Source organism: Culicoides brevitarsis, chromosome 3 (genome assembly GCF_036172545.1).
Source record: "Culicoides brevitarsis isolate CSIRO-B50_1 chromosome 3, AGI_CSIRO_Cbre_v1, whole genome shotgun sequence".
Lineage (NCBI taxonomy): Eukaryota > Metazoa > Arthropoda > Insecta > Diptera > Ceratopogonidae > Culicoides > Culicoides brevitarsis.
In genome coordinates, this window is record NC_087087.1 from 13,618,380 (window position 1) to 13,641,426 (window position 23,047).

Consider the following 23,047-nt stretch of genomic DNA (forward strand, 5'->3'; position numbering starts at 1 on the left):
TCCTTCTTGAAGGGTTGAAGGATACTTCGTGTTTAAGCTTTTATAAACATTCTAAAGCTTTTTAAAAATTTCCAAAGCTTTTAAGACTTATTTGATTGTTTAAGCTCTTTAAGATCTTTCAAGCTTTCACAATCTTTCAAATACTCCAGATCCGGGTAAACTTGAAAGATCTTGAAAAGCCAATTAAAAATCTTGAAAGGTCGGTTTGAGGCTATGAAAGATTTTTTAGAGCTCAAAAGAAATTTTGAAAAGATGAAAAGTTCATTTAAAAATCTTTTGAGCATTATAAAATCTTTGAAAGCTTCAAAATGAATTTTTAAGATTTTTAACTGAATTTTTAAGATCTTTCAAATAATTTTTAAAGAAGATTTGAAAGATTGTGTAAGCTTTCTTCTTCCTCTTTGCTTTCACAAAAATTTTTCGTCTTAAAACTACACAATTTTTTGTCTTGGTTTCAATTAATTAATTATTTGGTCCAAGGTTAGCATCATGATTCTGAAAGGACCTCAGTCTTCGCCTTGGCTCTTGTCGCTGTCGCTGTTCGTCTTCCGTAAGCCCATATAATTCTCTTCTTTTTTGCATCTGCCGTAGCCATGTTGTTTTCGGAGCTCCTCTTCGGCGTATTGGGGGAACTTCCATATTGATCGCTCGTTTTGTGACTTGCTGTTGTGGATGTTCGTTGACTTTTTCGAACCACGCGACTCGCTCTTCATGAATCTTTTCTACGACGGAATTATCCTTGCAAACTTAGAAATATATTCGAAAACTTAATTTTTTTTTAAATTCTAAAAGAAAGCTTTTAAAATTTTTCAAGTTTTCGAAGATTTTAGATTTCCAATTTCTTGCTAACTTTAAAAGATTTCTCAAAATTCTTTATATTCTTCTGATTTTGGAAAACTTAGAAGATGTTTGAAAGCTTAAACATTCAAAACTATGAAAAGCTTAAAAATGTTTTTAAAAGTAAGCTTTTCGAAAGCTTTGCAAAACTTTAGAAAGCTGATAGTATTACAAAGCTCTTAAAATTTTAGAAAACTTGAAGATTTTAAAAACTTAGATATTAAAAAAATACGCTTAAACCTTCATCTTTTCCCCAAACGACAACAAATTCCATCCACTTTTATGCTCACACGATGAAAGATGTAACTTCTAATTATATGCGATGTAATCAAGGTACACAAGACCGTGTCAGAGAAAAAGGAGGATATTTATGTATTTTCGCTTCAACATTCCGCATTCCGCACGCACAACGGAAGAAGCCGAAGAACCAAACTACAAAAGAGCAGAGAGGTCATCAAGGTCATTATTTGCAACATTCCTCTTCCTTTTCTTCTTCAAAAACCCAAAATCCCTCACATACATTCAAGTTTATCCTTTCCTTTCATCACATACACTCGCACACTTTGCAAAACAAAGATTTATCGTCGTGCACTAAGATTTATTAAAGTTAAACGTGATCCTTAAAATGTTTATTTGTTATGTTGCTTACGACGTTGCACACTAAATTCCACAAAACTCTAAAACACAAATCCTCCTGCCTCGAGTTACAAAACATATACGACGAGGAACTTTGTAATAATCTGTATCAAATGCTCGAGGAATAACAATAAAACGAAGGGTAATAAAATCTTTTCCGATTTTACGACTAACTGCCACAAGTGCATTTATCGATAATAATATTTGTATTAATACAACATTAAGGATTTGGAATTATTGATATTCGATGTGTTTGTGTGTGTGTGGAATTCATCAAAATTGTTTGTCTGGAGAAAAGTTTTCGTGTAGATGTCAAGAAAATTGCTTCGAGTAGATGCTATTAAAAAGTTTTTCACATGATATAAAGCAAATTTTGTTACTATTATCGCAGAATAGAATAAAATTTATCGATTGTGAAGTGAAGCGAGTCAATGCTGTTTTAACTCTTCAGTGAAGATAAAATTTTCTTTATTAAAAATTTACATTCTTTTTTTTAAAGATAAAAATTTATCACAAAAATTGATTTTTATATTATATCATTAAAAATTTTTTTTAGAAAAAAAATAAAATTATTTAATTTTAATTAAATTTAATTTGAAGTTTAACTTTAAAAAAATTTAATCAACTAACTTAAAAGAAAAAATTCTTCAATTTTAATTTTTTAAATATTTAAAATAATAAATTATTTAATTAAAATTTAATTTTACAATTTTTAAATACATAAAATATGAAAATTAAAAAAAAATTAAATAAGAATTTAATAAAATAAAATAAAATAAAAAAATATTTTTTTTTAAATAAAACCAATAAAAAAATAATAGAAATTAATTTAAATAAATTAGTGAAAAATTAAAATTGTTGAAATAATTATTTACTTAATAAAAATTTTCAAAAATACATAAAAAAAGAAAATTAAAAAAATCAATTAAAATTTTATTTCTTAATTTTTTTTGATTGAAAAAAATAAAAAAAAATATTTTTTTTATCAAATTATTTACAAAAAAATAATTATTAATAATTAAAATAATAAATTATTTAATTAAAATTTTATTTTTAATTTTTTTTTAATAAAAAAATAAAATTTGAAAAAAATAAGAATTTTTAAAAAATTTTTAAATTGAAAAAAATTTTAATACTAAAAATAAATTAATATTAAAAATTAGTTTAAAATTAAATTTTTTAAAAATAAAATTAATAAATAAATAATTAATTAATATCAATAAATAAATACCTAATAAGTAAAGTTTCTTCGAATATAAAAATTAAGAAAACTTAAAGTTTCTCAACTAAAATTGAACTTTGAAGTTTAATGAACCACAAACTTCTGGTCTTCTAATGAAAGACATAAAACACTGTTGAACACAACATGATAAACGACTTTGACGTGGTTTTCTTACAATTTCCTTGTAACTTGTTAATCAAGAAACTTTCAAGTACATGTTTTGGTCATAAAATAGTTTCAATCACATTCCTTCATTATTTGTACAAAACTTTCTAAACTGCTGAAAATTAATTTCTATTTACATCAAAAATCAATCTTTTAAAATTTTTCTGCTGATTCAAGTTCAAACAATTAAGAAAAAAATAACTTTTTACTTACCTAATTGATACTAATATCATAGCGAAAATTAAATATTTCCCTAGCAAAGGCACCACTAGAGAAGTTGGCGGTATAATTTCTACAACCAGTAGAAAGAACACGTGGAGACTAATTAAAATAGATATCGATAGTGTTACCTGAAAAAAAAAACAAAAAAATTAATTGGAATTCGCTAAAATTATGAAGTTAACGAACTGAATTTATTTCCTTAAGGATTCGTAAATTTTTTGATAGAAGAAGTAAATTTGGATTTAGTAAATGAGTATTTATTATAATTATTCTCACCGGAATAATTATCTTCAATTTTTATCAGAGGTGAAATCTCGACAATTTCTAATGCAAATGCACTCAATTTCAATAAGAGAGAAGGAAAACGTAATGAAATATAAAAATTTGCATGATATTGCAATTTCTCTTTGTCCATAAAAGCTCCTCTTCTTGCGAAATGGAATTCTGGTGCAAAAAGGAGACCGAACGGAAGTAAATATTAATTAAAGATTGAATTTGCATAGTTATGCAAGAAAGACAAGAGGAATCACAAGACACGAACAAGAGACATTCATTTTCTCTCTTCGTGTTCAGTGACGGAATTGATTTCGAGATTAATAGGTCACGTACCTTCTCTACGTTTCTTCAGACCCCTCTTAAAATGAACGTTAAGAGGGGTCTGATGAAATGTACAGAAGGTACGTGACCTATGAGGGTCTTAAAATCAGACGCCATGAAGAACGATTCAGATTTTCTATCAAATTTAATAGTTTTCAAGCATTTTTGAGGTCTTAGTCAGATTTCATTTTATCAAATTTTTTCAATTTTCCTTTTTGAGGTCTTAAACGTTTCAGACCCCTCTAAAAGTTTTTTATAAGGGGTCTGATGAATCGTAGAAAAGGTATGTGACCTATAACAACTTTTTGAGGTCTTAGGGAGGGGGGCAAAATTGCCTCCATTGATTTCATTTTAGGACCCTTAAGACCTCAAAAATGCTTGAAAACTCGTAAATTTGAAGAAAATCTGAATTTTCATGGCGTCTAAAATTTTAAAGAAACCATTTCCGTCACTGCTTGTTCTTCAGGGAGCATCATCAACGGCAAATTATGTGTTTAATTACTGCTCTCTTCTGAGAGTACGAGATAAAAGTGGACGATAACTGCTTTTATTTATGTGAAGGGAGACTTTTGGTACAACTGTCACACATCTTCCCTTTTTTTAAATGCTTCGTACAAAACTCAAACGATGACAATTTAAAAACACAAAAAAAATTTCCTTACCTTTTCACCACTATCGCTAGGCAAATAAAACGTCAGCACGGTGAGAAACGAGATACCCATGCAGGGAATAATTATATTTACGGTATAAAATAACGTTTTTCTCCGCATTGTTATGTTAAATGTTATATCCAAGTAGGGTTCATCACAGCATGTATAAAATTTTTCATTCCTGAAAACGAAAAAGAAAGTTTTTTTTTGTTTAAATGTTGTTTTAAATTAATGTTGAAAGCTAGTTTTGTCCGTCATTAAATGTTTTAAGGAAGGTTGTCAATAATTGCTTGTTTGTTTTTTCGCACATTTTCAGTATTTTTTGCTTGAATCTAACTTTATGTAACTTCAATCTGATATGAAGAGAAAAAAAAAAGAACAGAAATTGTATTTTCATTTCCCAATTCTACCTTTATGCTCATTAAGAGAAATCCGACGATGGGAATATTGATCATGCTGAATCATGGAAAATAAGAACTGTTTTATGTTGAACAAAAAAAAATAAGAGAAAAAGAAATAAATGAAAATGAGGGAAATCCTATGAATGGGTTATGCCATTTGATGGAAAATTTGTTGTTAGAATTGGAATGGTAGATTTGAGGAAATTTTCTATCTGAAAAATTTTTCGATAAAATTTAAGTTTATACAGAAAATCTTGAACTTTTAGAAATATTAAAAGTTAAAAACTTAATAGGCAATTTTTTTAAATTTTGATTTTTATATTTTTTTATAAGAAAAAATAAAATTTTAAAGGTTTAAGTGAGATTTAAGAAAATTTAAAGACTTAAAAATTTTTAAAAAAATCGTAAAATTTAAGATTTTCAAATCTCTTAGAGGTTAAAAATTTGACCTTGAAGCAACATTGATTCTTCAGAAATTCGAAGAAAATTTCCAAGGTCTTTTCAAGGTCAAAAACTTTTTTTTTTCATTTAGAACAAAATTCTTTTTATTTTTTAAATTGGAAATTTTTTAAAAATTTAATAAAAAAAAATTTCCAGTCATAAAATTTAATTTTTTTATAACTTTAAATTTATGTAAAAGTATTTTCTTGAATTTTTTGATTGATTTTTCTTAAAAAAAAACAAAAATTTATCTAGAACATTCTTTATCGATTTTCTAATTTTTTTCGATTGAAATAATTTTATTAAAATAAAAGATCATAAAGATAAAAGCGACATTTAAGAAAATATAAAGACTTAAAAATTTTTAAAAAAATCGTAAAATTTAAGATTTTCAAATCTCTTAGAGGTTAAAAATTTGACCTTGAAGAAAATTTTAAAATTACGTTTTGCTCTCCAAGGTCTTTTTAAGGTCAAAATTATTTTTTTTCGCTTAGAGCAAAATCTTTTAATTTATTTAAATTAGAAATTTTAGAAAAAATTTTCTCGACATAAAATTTAATTTTTATAGCTTGAAATTTATGAAAAAATATTTCCTTGAATTTTTTGATTGATTTTTATCTTTAAAAAAAAATCAAAAATTTATCTAGAACATTTTTTATCGATTTTCTAAATTTTCTGCTTCAAAATAAAATCAACTTTTTCTACGAATTCACGCTGAGATACTTTAAGTCTAAACATTTTCTCTTCGCAAAAAAAAACTCTTGAATCTAAGTCCTTTTATGACTTTCTCAAAAACACATTTTCATTCTCTGTTTCATATCAGACACAAATCAAATTCAATATTTGAATTTCTCGAAGAAATTTACAACACGCGAACGTGAACAAAGAATAATTTGTCATTTGAGAAAAAAATAACATTTCTATGGGTGTTTCATCTCCTTCCGTTTTTTCACAATCCTCCGCGTATTCTACCAAATAATAATTGCGACAACGAACAACATGGAAAGAGAAATGAAAGAAGATACACTTCCTTCGTTTCGTTTTTTTTTTCGCATCTGCAGCAGAGCAACTACTACTTCTTTTGCTAGTTGAATTTCCCGAATCTATAAATCTTGAACCTCATTTTCCGGCATTTAATTATAAGATGTCTGTACGCATGTAACAAAAGCGACAGACGACATGAGTGGGACGACAATGTCGACGACGACGACGGTAATGAAAAGTGTTGTTATTTTGAGAAATGGCACAATTGTGACTGTGTTTGTGTCGTGGCGTAATGGATGTGAAAAAATCGTCTTGATTGTCTTGCAGAGAGTAAAATTTATATGAATGAAGCTTTTGCTTCTTTTTTTTTTTATTTATGCGACTTGGCTTTTATGTAAATTTTATGACGATGCGTAGCGTAAATGGCATCCTGGAGGGCGATTGTAGACACTCGCTTAGATTAACCGGAATTTATGGTGTCTTTGGGCGATACAGAGATTTTTCTTCTATGATAAAGTCGCTTTTATTTTGTGTGATAAACTATCTTTTGTCGCAGTAGGCAACGGATTGGCTTAACTTTAATTAGCTGATATTTTTTTTCTCTTCTTCTCCTTCTTTTTCCTTGATTCGCTCGTAATCCGTTGGCGGAAAAAGGATTGATTGAAACGAATCGCTTTGACGAGAGGTCGTTCGAGTAAAACTCCACAAAATAAATTCAATGTACTCAGTGCGTGTAAAATGATAAGATGACCCAAAAAAAAAGAATACCTTTTTCCCATATAAATGTCCTGAGATATTTTCCATTGATTGCGCTCAATCTTCCGTGAAATGTATCTCTTCATGTCAATGAACAAATCTCTCGTATTTTCTACTTTTTTTTTGTTTTGTTTATTAAATGGAATAGAAAGGAAGAACTAAGAGTAAACTAAATAAAATAATGTCAAAAGCGCCTCTAGGTGTCTTCTTATTTCTTTCTGCGCTATGACAGTTCCATTGTTTCCGTAAACAATGTCTGAACAATTGTCTGTTATAAAATGTGAATGAAAGGAAATAAAAAAAAATTCTGCATCGAAATAATAAATATTTGTTCATGGTAGATTAGGCACTGAAGATATCGGTTAATAATCTTCTGGATTTATTATCAATACAAAGCTTTATGATTTCAAGCGAAATCAATTTGCAATGATTTTTTGTGAGTTTTTAATAATAATCAGTCAAATCAGGTTATTTATGATGCGTAATGAAGTAGATTTTCAAAGGAATGTCAATCAAATGTATTTTAGATTAGGCCGTTACAATTTTCAAAAATGTTTCAAACTTCAAGAATCATATAAAAATTTGGGGATTTCAATTAATATAAAGTTATGCTTTTAAAAATTTAAGGTCATTAAAATTAAATAAGAAAAACATGTAAAATTAAAAGAGAATTTTAATTTACTTTAGAAAAATATCGATCTTTGTTTTAATTTTTTTTGTTTAAATTGCTGTTTATGTTTTAAGATGAATTAAAAATTTGTGGTAAAAGTTTGGTATTTATCGTTTGGATAGTTTTTGTTTAAATAACTTCAATTCTTTTCAAATTTGCATTTCTTTCCTTAGAATATAAGATGGGGGATGACAAAATGGTTGATGATTCCAAGAAAACAAAATGGAGCCTGATTAAATGTAGAAATAATTTAAGAATTCTATGTTGAAGTCACAGATTTTCTTGTCTTTTATGTACCTTAATTTTAAAATCTTAATTTTTAATTATGATCTTAAAATAAATAATCATTATTTAATCCTCACCTATTTTTAAGAAATATAAAAAATATGTCTTATTTTGTCTGTAGTTTCTCTCAAAGTGAAAAGTTCTCGTTTAAATTGTGACTTTTAACATCATGAAAATTCTTTAAATGCTACTTGGAAATTTTAAATTTTTAAGCGGGTATTTCTTGTTCAGAATTCTCTTTCTTCGTTTTGTTTCTTATTACATCTTAAATTCACTCTGTATTGTAAGAAACAGCCAATTACTAAAAGCATTGTAAACATCATAGACTTTTAAAAAAATTTCTTCAACACTCAAGTTTTCTTTCGTCTTTGACATTGATCTATATGATCCAGCATTTGACTATCAAAACGCTTGATGAGTCTCCAAAAAGCTATGCGCTGGAATTCAATAATGAGATTTGGAAGACAATGATCTTAATCTGTAGTAATTTAACCTTATTGCACTGTTACTCATCTTTGCATAATTTTTTCTGTCTTGGAACCATTTTTCAGTATCCTTTCGGGTTTGATTTTCCAATCTTTTTGATGAATTAAACTTGCATTGGCAGTCAATCTCATAATTTTAAAATTGGATCTTTAAACTCTACTTACGAGTTTTTTTTTAAAATTTTTATCTGCTGATTGAAACAAAGAATAGGTTCGTAAAATCAGTGTTGTTAAAAACCAATACTGCCGAATTGAAATATTGTTGTGCCCAGTCCGACAATAAAACAATTTTTTGGGTCGAAAATTCTCGGCAGTGGTCAGAATTTTCTTAAATTCCGTAAATAAGTAAACTAAAGCCTCCGTATTGCCCATAGAAGATATCATTTCTACTACTGGATAAGTAATATCGTCAATACGGGTCATTCTATCGGTAATTCTATGTTATAATTCAGAATTCTGCTGTCGTTATTTTGCAGCATGTTGGTCTTTTGACAAGCGATCCAGTTGCATCTACATTAAAAAATGCAACGTTCGATTTGTTATTTTTAAACATTAACAATATCCTCATGCCAGAGTACTGCGAATATGAAATAGATGTAAAATGAAAAACTTACACTCAAAAGAGCCTTTAACATAATATTTTAACTAAGCCATGATTAATTGTATAAAAATTCACATGATTTTTGCTTAAATTTGTTTGAAATTTCAAAAAAAGAATTTTTCATATCTATTTAATATCTTTTTCATATCTATTTCATATCAATTTCATATCTAATTCATATCAATTTGATATCAATTTAATATGAAAAAGCATTCGGTTTGCACCTTAATAGTTCACTGAAACCATTTTTTTCAAAAATAAAACGTTCTAACAAAAATTTCTTATGGATTAAATGTCTTTTTTGACTATTTTGATAACTTTCATACAAAATAACTCTTTCTTGTCTTTAATTTTTTTTTTGACAACCCCCTTATACATCATCGACGTGAAACACTTTTCCTAATTGTATCAGCCTATTTTTATAAAAAAAAAGCTAAATAAAAACTTACCTTACTGCTGGCACTTCTAAGATGTCCCACTCTACCGACATATAGAATTCCGATAGATCCACACCAACATCCACGATATTGCTGCCAGACTTTTCATCCATATGTCGTAAATCCACCTAAATATATTTATTATTTGTTGTATATGTGTGTGTCAACACGCGTCAAATTGCGAAGAGAGACAGAAAAAGAAAAATAAATTAATATTAGAAAAATGTTATTGAAAGTTTATTTCTTTTAGAAATAATTTTTTTTGTATTGTTTATATATATAACATTTACAGATGTTGTTTTTTTATATTATTTATATAATAACATTAAATTGAATGAACTAATAAAGAAACGAAAAATATATTTATTATTGAAACGAAACAGAAGTCATAAAAGAAAAAAAAATATATTAATTAAGTATAAGTATTGGTAAAATAAATCGAAAAAATATTTAATGATAAATTATGATAAAAGTATGCTTTTGTTTTTATTTTATCATTAATATATACTTTTTATAGACACACAATAAATATAATAATAAAGCACAAGACAAAACTACAAACAAGCTAAATTTTATAAGTTTTATAATAAAGTGCATATTTTCTTAACATATATAAAATGTTACAAATATAACATATAGATAGGTTATATATCATGATGGATAAAGCGTGTATGTATGATAAAATACCAAGATGATGTTGTTGAATGTTTATTCCTACTAAATATTTAAACATAGACAAAAACACATGGAAAACTACAAAACGGAGTAGAAGAAGTAGTGGAAGATTTTAATTTAAACAATAAATTTAACTTAAAAGAAAATTGAAAATTAAATTAATTAAAGGAACATTTAAATATTTAAATAAGCAGATGCTAGTATATATACTTCTTATATTAGGTCTTGTTATCTTTTAAATTAAATTAGTTTTATTTCGTTGAGTTTTTTCGTCTATTTCTTCCTTCATTTTAATCTATATAATACATAAATTAGACAAACAAAAAACGAGAAAAATTCTAAAGTCAAACAAGGATCCTTGAAAATTTATTTACTCTTTAATTTAAAAAAACAAAAAAAAAATTGACATTTTGTCCGTTTTTTATTCCATCAACGCGCTAATGGTGTTTGTTCTATAATTTTTTTGCGATGTTGTTATTTAAACATCAAATTGCGGTACGAGATACCAGGCGTCGCCCTTATATAATTTACTTCTGAGAGATAAAAAACAAATATCGATTTCTCGTAAGTTTATGTTTGTTCTATCTATCCAAGACAAGACAAGAAGAAATAAGAAGAAGAAGATAAATTCGTTCAATTGTCTAACTTTCACTCATCTTCAATGCGAGAAAAAACAGAGCGAGAGAAAGCTAAGAAAAACATTATTTCAGATTATTATCTTTTCCCTCGCTTCGAAAATTCCTTCCGAAAGTAGGTCTTGCTACATGTAGTTAGTATTTATTTTTGCAAGTGTATACAAAATCTATAATGGAAGGTCAATGATCCAATTTATTTTTTGCCCTTCAGCTTATTTAATTTCACGTTGGTTGGTTCGTTGTTCGATGTTGTTGTAAATAAAACCGAGATGAAAATTTTCTTAATTATAAACTTGAGGTTTTTCCCACTGAATTGGATAAGTAGTTTTAAATTGTTTAGATTAACTTTTGCGAGAACGTTATACAAAATGTTTTATTGTTTCATTTTCGGTAAGTTGTCTGGAGATGCTTCGTGATAATTGTATGAAAAGTGTAGGAGATGAATTATCTACTTGGAAAGTGTAAGGCTGGAAAAATAATTAGAAGTGTTTCGCAGGTAAAATAAATTATATTTTTTTAAAAAATTGAAATTAGTTAATCTTATTAATTTTTTTTAGATTGAATTAGCAGAAAGGTAATTTTCAAATTTTTAACGGTAAGTATTTTAAATTTTTTAAAAAGGAATTTTTCATATTTTTTATATATTATTATTTTTATTTAAAAAAAAACTATTCCAATTAATTCAAACCAAGCATAAAATTTACTAAATTTATAGTTTTTAAGAGATATTAAGCTGTGTTAGTTACTGCGAAAAATAATAATTTAATATTTTTTAATAAATAGTAATTATTTAAATTTTTTTTAATTTTAATTTAATTTTTAAAAAATTATTTTTTATTTATTATATAAATTTTTATTAATTAATTAATTAATTAATTATTTTTTTATGTTAAATTAATAATTTATTATAAAAATTAAATTATTAATAATTTAATTATTATTATTATTTTCATATATTTATAATTAATTAAAAATTTTATTTTATTTTTAAAATTAATTTTTTTTTATTTTTTTTTTATTGGACTGGATCAAAAATTAAAAATTTAGAGTTTAAGTCACGTGGTTTAAAATTTAATTTTTTATTTTAATTTAAAAACTACAAATTTTATTTTAAAATAAATATTTCCTAAAATAGTTCCATTCTAACCCGTAAACTCCCTTTCATAATAATAATTATTACATGTATATTAACATTATGAAACGTTTCGCATTTGAACGAGTTCCAAGTCTTCACACTTTCCTTAATGATAATGAGAATACAAAAGTTTGTTATACACGGCGTTGTTGTTATTTATATTACATTTTACGAAGAGGTGAAGGACGATTGATAATTTATTTAAGTTTCATCAAAGTATTAAAACTTTATCTTTTCCGCAAATTTCCATCAAAATTTTACAAGAAAAAAACTTATGTTTAAAGTAGTTTTAAATATTGATGTCTTGAATGTTACTTTAAAAATTAATAAATAAAACTTTTGTTATGCCAATTTTTGTAATAAATAAAGGTGACGCGCCGCGATAATAAAAAACAAAAAAAGATAAGTATAATTTAATTAAAAATGCAATTTTTGTATTCAAAAATTAAATGGGGAAATAATCCTATATTATCTTAATTGTTTGCCGTTATTATTATTATAATTCATGCATAAAAATCCTTTAAATAGTAGCGTGCCAAAAATTCATTAAATTGCTATATAATGTATAGAATAGTGCTAGCTAGTGGAATGTTATGATGCTTGTATTGTTTTAATTTAATTTTGAATGAATTTAAAACATGCGTTCTCTCACTAGTTGAGGAATATATAAATGTAAAAATTTTTGTTAGTAATTTATTTTTTTTAAGCTAAAGTTATTTTTTTTAAAGCATAAACATTATTTTTAGGCCATTTTTGTATGGTTTTTATTTAAATTTGTTATTCGTTATATAAGAATAACTTTAATTATTTTTTTAAACTTTTTTGTTACTTTTAACAAGAAACAATATTGCTATTGATATTTATGATAATTTTATTAATAATATTATTTTTATATAAAAATAATTATACATTATTATAATATATTATATATTATACAAATTATAAAAATATATGATTTAAAAATACTTAATAATTTTTGTATTTTGTATAATATATATATATGGTATTATAATATTTATATTATCATAGTAATATATAATATATATATAATATATATATATTTAAATATTATAATATATTATAATAATATATTATACAAAATACAAAAATTATAAGTATAATATATATTATACAAAATACAAAAATTTTCATTAATTTTTTATTTTTATATTTTTAATTTATATATTTTTTATATATAATTATTATAATATATAATATATTATAATATATTATAATATATATAATATACTATATAGTAAAATATATATATTATTTTATAATAATATATATTAAACATAATAATTAGTAACATATAGAATTCAAATCGATCGAAAGAAATGTTCAACTCTTTTCAAAAACAAACCTGACAATAACACTTTAAATTAATTTTCGTTCAATGTTCAACAAACCAGCAAGAAAGTGATAATGACATGTCATGTACTTTAATGATGTGTAATCAATTTATTAATATGTTGTGTTTACACAAACTTTTGATCGCATTGATGTGTTTGCTCACACATATAAATTCTCCTTCTTCCTATATATTTGCGTTTGTAGATGAAAAGCTGACGAGGATCTATTATTTATCGACAAAGATCTTTGTAGACATTTAACATGCTTTTAATCATTAATGCGAATATACACAAAATGATGCCATTGATGATGATACTTGAGCTCAATAAAATGTGTATCGTTTGATGTGAGTGCGAACAAATAAGCCGGCTATAAGTGTATAACAATGTATCGTTTGCTCAAACTCAAATGTTTTATATTATAATTAAATTTTGATTATGTATGTCGTAAGTTTAGATTCAATTTATCCCCAAAAACTTTGTTTGCATATAATGTATAATTAAAGGTCTTCTCGTCATCACGGGAACTCATGTGAGAAAGACGAGCAAATTCAATTAGACTGTCGTTCTTCTCTCTTTTGAGCTGCTGCAAATCTAATTTTTAATCAAATTAACGTGTTTGAATAATATCTTTTCTGGTTTATCATGAAAAAAAAAATGAATTTGACGCGCGAATAAAGGAATTTTTTTATTATCTAAGTTATATAATATATATTTTTTTTAATTCAAAATTTTATTCTGTAGAAAAGAAAACTAATTTTCAAGTTAAATAAGTTTGTTTGGAAAAATTAATAATAATTGCTTATCAGTAAAAATTGTTCTTGACTGATGAAAAATATATCTTTCATCTGATGGAATTTTTTTTATTATATAAGAAAAAAAAATTAAGTGGTTTAGTTTAAAACTTTGATCTCGTTAAATGATAATGATGAGTGGACTAGACAGAATATCATAACAAGTTATCATAATTAGTTTTATGATTTTTATGAATTTAGATAACTTTTAAAGTCCGTAATTTAAATTCTATATAAAACCTTAAAGCCTTTGTAACGGGTTAACTCCAAGTTTAATTTCATAAACACCGGAAAGGTTGATTGTTAATTGTTCCTCTGAGCTCCCTGAAGGTTTATGTCACAAAAATATTTTGTTTGAACCTTTGTTTACAATTTTTTTTAATATTCAAAAAAAATTAATATCAAAGATAAATTATTTTTGAAAAGAGTTGTTGAACATTCACATTGTATAAAAAAAAAAAATTGTCGTGACTTACATCCTATTGTTAGTATATAATATATATTTTTAAACTTTAGCAGACACTACCACAGACATTCTCTCTAAAAAAAATGTTAAATAATGAAAACGAGTGCTTTTACTCAAAAAACAAATAAAAAATGGAAAAACAATAAAAAATGTGTTGAAGTTATGAAAATTGTTGAAAAATTGTTTTTATTTGTCATATTTCACAAAACAAAAAAAAATATTTATATAAAAAAGATTTAAAGTATGACTTATTTATCTTCTACAATGATGCATTATTATTTTATACTTTACTTGGAAGAAAAAGAGAAAAATTACATAATTTGAATAAGAAATATTTTATATACAAAAAAAAGTAGAAGAATATAATAGAAGCTCATTTATCAATAGGAAAAAAGGAGTAGTATGCTCTTTATTCATGTAAGGCTCATAAAAAACCATTCACGGAAAAAAGTCTTTGTAGTAACTTTTGAGCACTATAGAGCATTTTATTGCTTTGAAATTACAAAACGAGCGAACGAGAGAGATAAAAATATATATTAAAAACGCAATCAATCATATTCAAGTAGATACATCGATTGTTTTCTTCTCTTTTTGTATTCCTTGTTATTGTTAAAATACCGAAAACAAGAAAAAAGTATACAATTTTGATTGGCAGAATAAGTACAACTTAACTTTTTGAATTTCTTTTTTTCGTTATTTTCTAAAAATAATGAATCTTCTTCGTTAAATAAACATATATATTTAGATAAATAAATAAATAAATTAAGTTCTGCAGACCTTTGCCTGCGGAGAAAGTTTTAATTACTTTTCAAACGGAGAAATACCAAACATATTTTCAACAATTTCAATTCACGCTCAAATGAGAGATGTAATGTTTTTTTTATTATAAATTAGGCAGCCAACAACATTAGACTAGATTATATGTATTTCGAAATTGTTATATAATGATACTAAAAACACAAAATAATAACAGGATTTTTTATTGATAAATAGGAAAGGATGGAGAAAAACAAACAAACAAACATTTATACTAATTTTTATGGAGAACAAAAAAAAATGTTGAAATGGAGGCAGCACCTTTGATTTATTACTTTGTTAAATATTATTATTTAATTATATATTTTTTATTTAATTAATTTTTTTTAATTTAAATTTAATTTTTAATTTAATTTAAATTAATTTTAATTTTATTTAAATTAAATTTTTAATTTTATTTAAATTTAATTTTTTAATTTAATTTGAAATTTAAATTTAGATTTTAATTTAATTTTTTTTAATTTAATTTAAATTTGGATTTAATTTTATTTTATTTAATTTAATTTAATTAAAAATTTATTTTAGTTTTTTAGATTTAAATTCAATTTTAATTTAAAATATCAAATTTTTTAGTAAACATTTTTTTTTAATAAATTATTGAAATTTGCATTAGGATCTTAGCCAAAATTTATTTTTTTGTTAATTTTTTGCTAAATTAGAAAATCCCAATGCACATTTTGATGATACATATAAAAATGTATTACGATAATTTCAAAATTGCTTTTGTGATTATAAGATTTATATATTTTAAAATTCTTATAGTTCTCAATTTTTTTTAAACTAAATGTTTAGAAGAATTATGATAGGTTTAAAACTCCTAAATTTGATTTTTTAATTTAATAAAATCTACTGAAATTTGCACTGGGATTCTATAATTTGGCAAGAAATAATTAAGTTTGTTCGTTGATAAGTCAAAAAACATTTTTCCCAGTGCAAATTTTGTTATTTTAACATTTGACCTTCATTTAACCTTGAAAGTTTTTACTATAAAATCTTTCCAAATTTAAGGTGCTACCTCATTCTTTCTACTAATTTTAATTAAAAAATTAAAATTTAATCAAAAACGATCACAAAAACACGTAGAAAACACAAAATTAGTTATCATATACTTCTATGTAGTTTCTCAAGTTATTCATTAATTTTAATGATTAATTTTAGACAAAAACAAAAAGATACAAACATAAATTAATCGTGTACAACTTATACTGTAATAAAAGTATAGTTTTTTTTTCTTCAAGGATATTCTAAACAAAAAAAAAATGGAAATGATAAAAATTTATACTATAAAAACAAAACATCGTCTTCTGTTCGTTTCGTTTTTTTTTTTCTTTAACTAATTACAGTTTTCCGTTTAATCTTTGCACCTTAAAACCATCGTAAGTCCAACTGCCTAATTTTAAAACGCACGTTTGTACATCATAGGGGAAGAATTCAACATCGATTGAACACGAGGATTTGTAGACGGCTGGCGGCTGCCAAACTACTAGTCCGGTATTATACACAGTCGCTTTAGTCATTAATGTTACTTCATAATGACCGTCACCGCTGCAATAATAGATACATAATTTTTTTATAGATGCAGTTTTTTTTGTGGATTTGTTAAAGGAAAAAAAAAATAAAAAAAAATATTGGAGTGACCTAACCTTGTAGTTTTTTTTTCTTAACCTTAAAAATTAATATTTTTTTTTAATATTTATTATTATTAACTATTTTTTTAAGTATAATAAAAAAATGGTGTATAATACAATATAAAAATAGTTAATATAATTTTTTATATAATTTACAATTTAAAATAATGAGCAATATTGTTTGTTGTAAAATGAATATAACGCCTGTTTTTTTTTGCTATATCGTAATTTATTTTGCGCAAGTTGTATATTTACATAATAATAATATAATTTAATATATATTTGTATGCATCATAAAAATGTCTAGGAGAATAGCATAAAAAGTGATAATAATAATAAATTTCATATATCATATATATTGTATGTACAAAAGCACAAGTAGCCGCAAAAGTATCCTATAAAAATGTTTTGTATAGTTATTTTTTTATTTTTTAGCTAGGAATAGAATATAAAATTAATAGTAATGTAATAATAAAAATAGTAAGAGAGAAGTGAATAAAATAGAATAAGAGTTGTATTTATATATGTACATAGTGAGAGAAATATTTACACATTGTGATGATGCCTATGAATGAATATTATTTACACATTTTTTAGCATTATATATTTTTTTTTATTTTATTCATTCTTATCGTATCGTATAGTACAGCATTTTATATTTACATATTTATACCTGATACTTAATTCTGATACATTTTTACTATGAAAAATAGAAAAAAAATAAAATTTATAAAAAATCATATATAATAATAAAAAAAAGTTTAAAATCTTGTATTTTATATATAAAAAATAATTAATTAAAAATATATCTTAGAAAAAATAAAATTCTTTGTTGTTTTTTCTTGTGTATAATTTCTTATAGAAAAAAAAAATCAAGCAGAAAATTTTTTTCATTACTCAAAATTTTTATATATTTAATAAAAATACTAAACGAAATGAAATGTAAAAAGAGAAGGAAGAAGAAAAAAAAATTAAATATGATGTTTTGAGGATGAAATATATTTACAATGATGAAGTGAAGTGGCTTATCTACATCAGTTCCATTTAAAGAAATAAAAAACTCGATGACTAATATATCATAATATAAAAAGAATTAGTAAAAGCTGTGTCTGCATTCATTCATAAGAAAAAAATATTTTTTATTTTATTAGGATTTTTATTTCATTTTTTTCATCTATTTATCAATCTATACAAGTACTTTTTATTTATTATTATTTTTTTCTTTTTGATTCCAGAAATCTTTATAATTTCGGAGTAGTTGATTTCACTTATTTTTTTTTGTATTCAAGTTTCAAGCATGAAATGATTCGAAAAAAAGAGAAAAAAATAAAATAAAAAAAATATTTCGATAGGTCGTTTTTAATAATAAATAGCAACAGAAAGGATAAATAAATAAACGAACTCAATTTAAGATAAACTTTTTTTTTCACTCTGATTTTTTTTTTGTTGCTTTTCTGTATGTTGTCACAGAATTTTCAATCAATAAACAGAGAAATAGGTTTTCCTTATTGGGTAGTGGTATCACTGGAAAACTATTTAAATGTTTTATGCACAGAGATTGCCGTGCGATATTTGTACAATGATTTCAATTCATATTGTGTATTTGGGTATTAGGGGTGGCAAATTTTTATTTTTTTTTTTATTTATAGAATTTTTAGAAATTTTTAAGGATATTCTATGTTGAAATTAAATTATTTCATACTTTTTGATAAAAATTTGTCAAAATTTACATTTAAAAGTTAAAAAATTGATTAGAAGCTGTTACCCGTAAATTTTGTTTCACCCATTGTACATTTTTTATTTTAAAAAGTGAAAATTAACCCCGAAACTATGCAATAAATATTTTTTCAAAATAAATAAAAATCGAATATGAAAAGGTATGCAATGAATCTTACACGTCATATTTTGGAGATTTTCTTAATTTCATGTGAAATTTTCTGAATTTTTATGTTCCAAAACCTTCTTTTAGTACAATCTGACAAAATACTGAAAACTTCAAAGAAGTTTGTGAAGCAGATTTTGAGTTATTTCGTTACAAAATTTGTATAAATTTTGATTTCAAATTTAGAATTAAAATTTCTTTTAGAAATTGTTCAGTTTTTATAAAATTTGTTTATTTTAATTTTAAAGGTTAGTTAGGCCTAAAGTAGTCGAAAAAACTTGAATAAAAAAATTCTGGAACGAGCTCTTGAGATTTTAGAAATTTTTCAGTGCATTTGACTATATTTAAGTACCTCTTTGACATACCCGATCTCACTGAAAATGCATAGAAACATTTGAGCTCATTTTAGAATTTTAAATTTAGGTTTTTTGGACTACTTTAGGCCTAACTAACACAAAACCATCAAAAAATCTCATGCCATTTATTTTTCTATAAAATGCTGATATCGGGTGATGTGAAATATATGTCTCGAAATTTAAAAATTTATTTAAAAAATTAATTAATTGGAGTACCAAAATTGGATTAGAAATAAGTTTAAAATCTTATCCAATCAATCCAAACCAAGCTAAAAATTTTTCTGAGAGTTTTAAGTTCAACTTTAACAGCAATTCATCAAAAACTTGAAACATTTTCTTACAAAAAATCGCCACCCCTAACAATATACATTATACATCTTCCCAATAATGTATAAAAGTAATAAAAATAAAGCTCGTACTGGTACATAACACAGTGATAGATAGTTCAGTAAAACAACATAAATATTACCAAATATATGTACAGATATATAACGAGAGACATAAACGGAAAATGAATGGATATGGATGGATGAAGGCACATCAGTTTGCAAGCAAAATAACTGTTTGTGATACATTGTTATATATATATATATTTATATTTATGTGCTACAGAGACAGAGTCCGGCAAATTGAAAAGTGATGTCGTTTAAATTGGTTTTTGGCTTCGGCTGTGTGAAAACACGGATATACGTAATTTTAATAATAAACTTTTTTTTTTATTACTTTGTACTTTATTGCTGGCATTTTATTTGCAATAATAATAATAATTTAATAACAATAATAATTTAAATACATTAATTGAACGCTGATGATTTTTTTTTATATATATTTACATTTTGGACTATTTACACTTTGAGTTTTTGTTATGATGGAAAAAAAATTATTATACAAAAATAAAAATGTTAAAAAAAATCAAGTTTAATATAAAATAAAATATAAATTTAAAAAAAAAGTTATTTTTTATATATATTATTATTATTCTTATATTCCTATATATTTTAATATAATAACTTTAAAAAAAAAAATAAAATATAATAATTCAAAATGCCAATATATAAATAAAAAATCGAAACCAAAAAAAAAGTATCACAAAATTTTCTCAAGTAGCATATTTTTTCCAGAATAAATCATGGCGAAAAATCATCTTTTATATTTATTATTATTCCGAAAACGAAAAAAAAGGGAAAATTTTATGCAATCGCGGAGAAAGTTATAATGAGTTTCTGAAGACTTTTCTTTGGAAAAAAGAAAAAAATATAAAAAAGTCGTTGAATGTATTTTTTGCAGTATACGCCGAAGAAGAAAATATGGTTAGACAAAGAAAATACATAAATTATTATTAACGCAATGCAAAACAGCAGCAGCAGTAGGGTAGTAGCGGCAGCCACAAACTATGTAGAGTATCGCTAAAGGAAGATTTTTTTTGTTCTTCTTACGGATTGTACAATATTAATAGATAGTTATAGATGTTGTAAAAAATTGCATGGAAAGAGTTTAGCTTTCTACTAAAGCAATTACTTAAAGGAGATGTGCTAAATTTCTCTTTCTTTTTGGTATGTATTATATAAATGCTTATTACAATAAGAATATTGAATTTTTTTTTTGTTTTATTTTTTGGAACAAAACTTTTCTTAAAGCGCTTAAAAATTTTAATATAATTTTTTGTGTGCTTTAAATCCTTTGTTTGTATTTTAAAATTACTTTTTTTTAATAAACAATTTTTTTTGAGGTTATGTAAAATATTTTACGACTATAAATCAAGATATACATTATTTTTTTTTTATTTTTTTTAATTATAATAACTTTTAGTTTGACAAACAAAACAATTTTTGATAAAATTATTTTTCTTGTCCATAAAAAAAATTTTTTTTTTTCAATTATATTAATTAATAGGAATATAAGATTCAATTTAATTTTCTACAAAACAATTCAATTTTCCTTATTTTTAATGTATTTTTTTCTACGGTAATGTTGATATAATAATAATAGAGTATAAAAAGTATTTGTATAAATTGCTAGAAAAACATTCTATTTGTGGGTGAAAAAAATTATTATTTAATTAAAAAACTTATCAAGGAACTATATTTGCCAATTTTTTTAATGTTGATGATAAATATGTATATTACAATGGTTTTAATTATAATACGTTAAAATAATAATAATTACAAACAGAAAAAAAGTAAAATTTATATTATTTATATATATTTGTATGGAAAGTATGTACAAAACTTTTTTTTTTTGGGTTTCATTAAAAAAAAACTTGCAAAAACAACTTTGTTCATGATTATTTACAGTTTTAAATATATATTTATAAAAAAATAAAAACAAAAGTGGAGCTCTATATATATTTAAATTTATTGTCAAAGAACGAATAAAAACAAAATAAAATGCAAAACAAACGAGGAAAGACAAAAAAAACGAAAGATAAGAAAATAAAGTTGAAAATTAAACGAAAACAAATTAAACAAAAATAAAAAACAAAAATAAACCTACCTTAAACCCATCATAAGTCCAACTCCCAAACTTTAAAACGCAAGTTTGTTCATCAAAAGGAAAATATTCAACGTCTATTTCGCATGATGATTTGTAAATTGCCGGCGGTTTCCACTCAACTAACCCTTGTGAGTAAATTGTAGCTTTGGTGGCTAATGTTACCTCGAAGTTACCGTCAGCACTGAATATTTGTGTATGTATTATTATTTATTTATATATCATATATATTTTGTATATATTTTTTTATTCTAATCTTATAACATTAATGCCTAACCCAAAAAAAAAAATATTTTAATCAGATTTCTTATTTTTATTATTTTTTTTCGCATGATATAAGTTATTCAAACCACTGTTTAAAATATTTAACGAAACATAATGGAAAATCTCATGTTGTTCTTTTTTTTTCTTATACGCAACATTATTTTTAAAAAATTCACGACGAAAAAAAAAATTGCACTTTATGGAAATTTTTGGCATGAATATAAAAACGATTTTCTTTTTTTTTCTCTTTATAACAAAAGAGATTTTTTTGTGTGTGTGGGATGATGATGATGATGATGTTTTATTAAAGTTATACATACATATTAACTGATATCATTTAAATTTGCAACAAACAAGAACAGGAACAAGAACAGCTTCAGGAAATCAAGGGGAAAGTTATGTTGGCAGCTCATTGTCGTATCATTATTATTAATATGGTAAGTTACTTATTTTATTTATATTTTTCTTGTTATTTTTCGCATCTTCTTCTTCTGCTTCACTAACAACGGAAGTATTATAAATAATGCATAAATATATGATGACACAGGATTGGGTTTTATAAAGATGAAAAAAATTCTTTTCAGACAATACACTTTAGTTTATTTTAAGTTGGTGTCATACGTTTTGTATTTCCACTTTATCTTGAGTGCAAGTTGATACTTGATTGTATGATTTGGGGGAATTGAAAACGCAAAGGTTTTAGCGTTTTTTAAAGCGTTTGAAATATTTTAAAAACTTTAACTTAAATTTGAGTTTTAGTAAAAATAATTTTTTGACTTTAAATGTTTGTTTTTATTAATTTTAAAGTTTTGATGTACTAATAATTTTTAATTAATAAATTTAATAATTAATTTTTAATTAATAAATTTTAATTTTAAGACTTAATAAGAATAAGTTACAAGTCAATAATTTTTTTCAATCAAATTTTAGTTAAAATATAATTTTCAAGGTCAAAAATACTCTAAGTCAAAAAAATAAAAATTAAATTTTATTGAAATGTAAGTGAAGAATGTATTTTTTTTGTTTTTTTATTTTTTGAAAATTTTTAAAATCAGTTCAAATTTCAATATTTTTACATCAAGGTCGGAAATTCTACAAGTCAAAAAAAAAAATCACTTAAAGACTTCAGAAAAAGTCAAAAATTAAGTTGAATTTTGGCTTAGAA

General features: G+C 24.0%; 1 protein-coding gene across 3 annotated transcripts in view; it reads right to left on the reverse strand.

Annotated features, from left to right (window-relative positions):
- Window positions 1-23,047, reverse strand: part of LOC134835619 (acetylcholine receptor subunit alpha-like) — a 72,019-nt gene that overhangs the window by 12,928 nt on the left and 36,044 nt on the right. For 2 of the 3 annotated variants that reach the window (XM_063850519.1, XM_063850517.1), the window contains exons 4-7: window positions 21,622-21,802; window positions 9,402-9,517; window positions 4,342-4,510; window positions 3,074-3,210 (exon numbers count right to left, since the gene is read on the reverse strand). In XM_063850519.1, the coding sequence (XP_063706589.1) occupies window positions 3,074-3,210; window positions 4,342-4,510; window positions 9,402-9,517; window positions 21,622-21,802 (603 nt within the window). Of the gene's footprint in view, window positions 1-3,073; window positions 3,211-4,341; window positions 4,511-9,401; window positions 9,518-16,626; window positions 16,808-21,621; window positions 21,803-23,047 lie in introns of all 3 variants that reach the window. The other variant, XM_063850518.1, reaches the window with a different exon arrangement.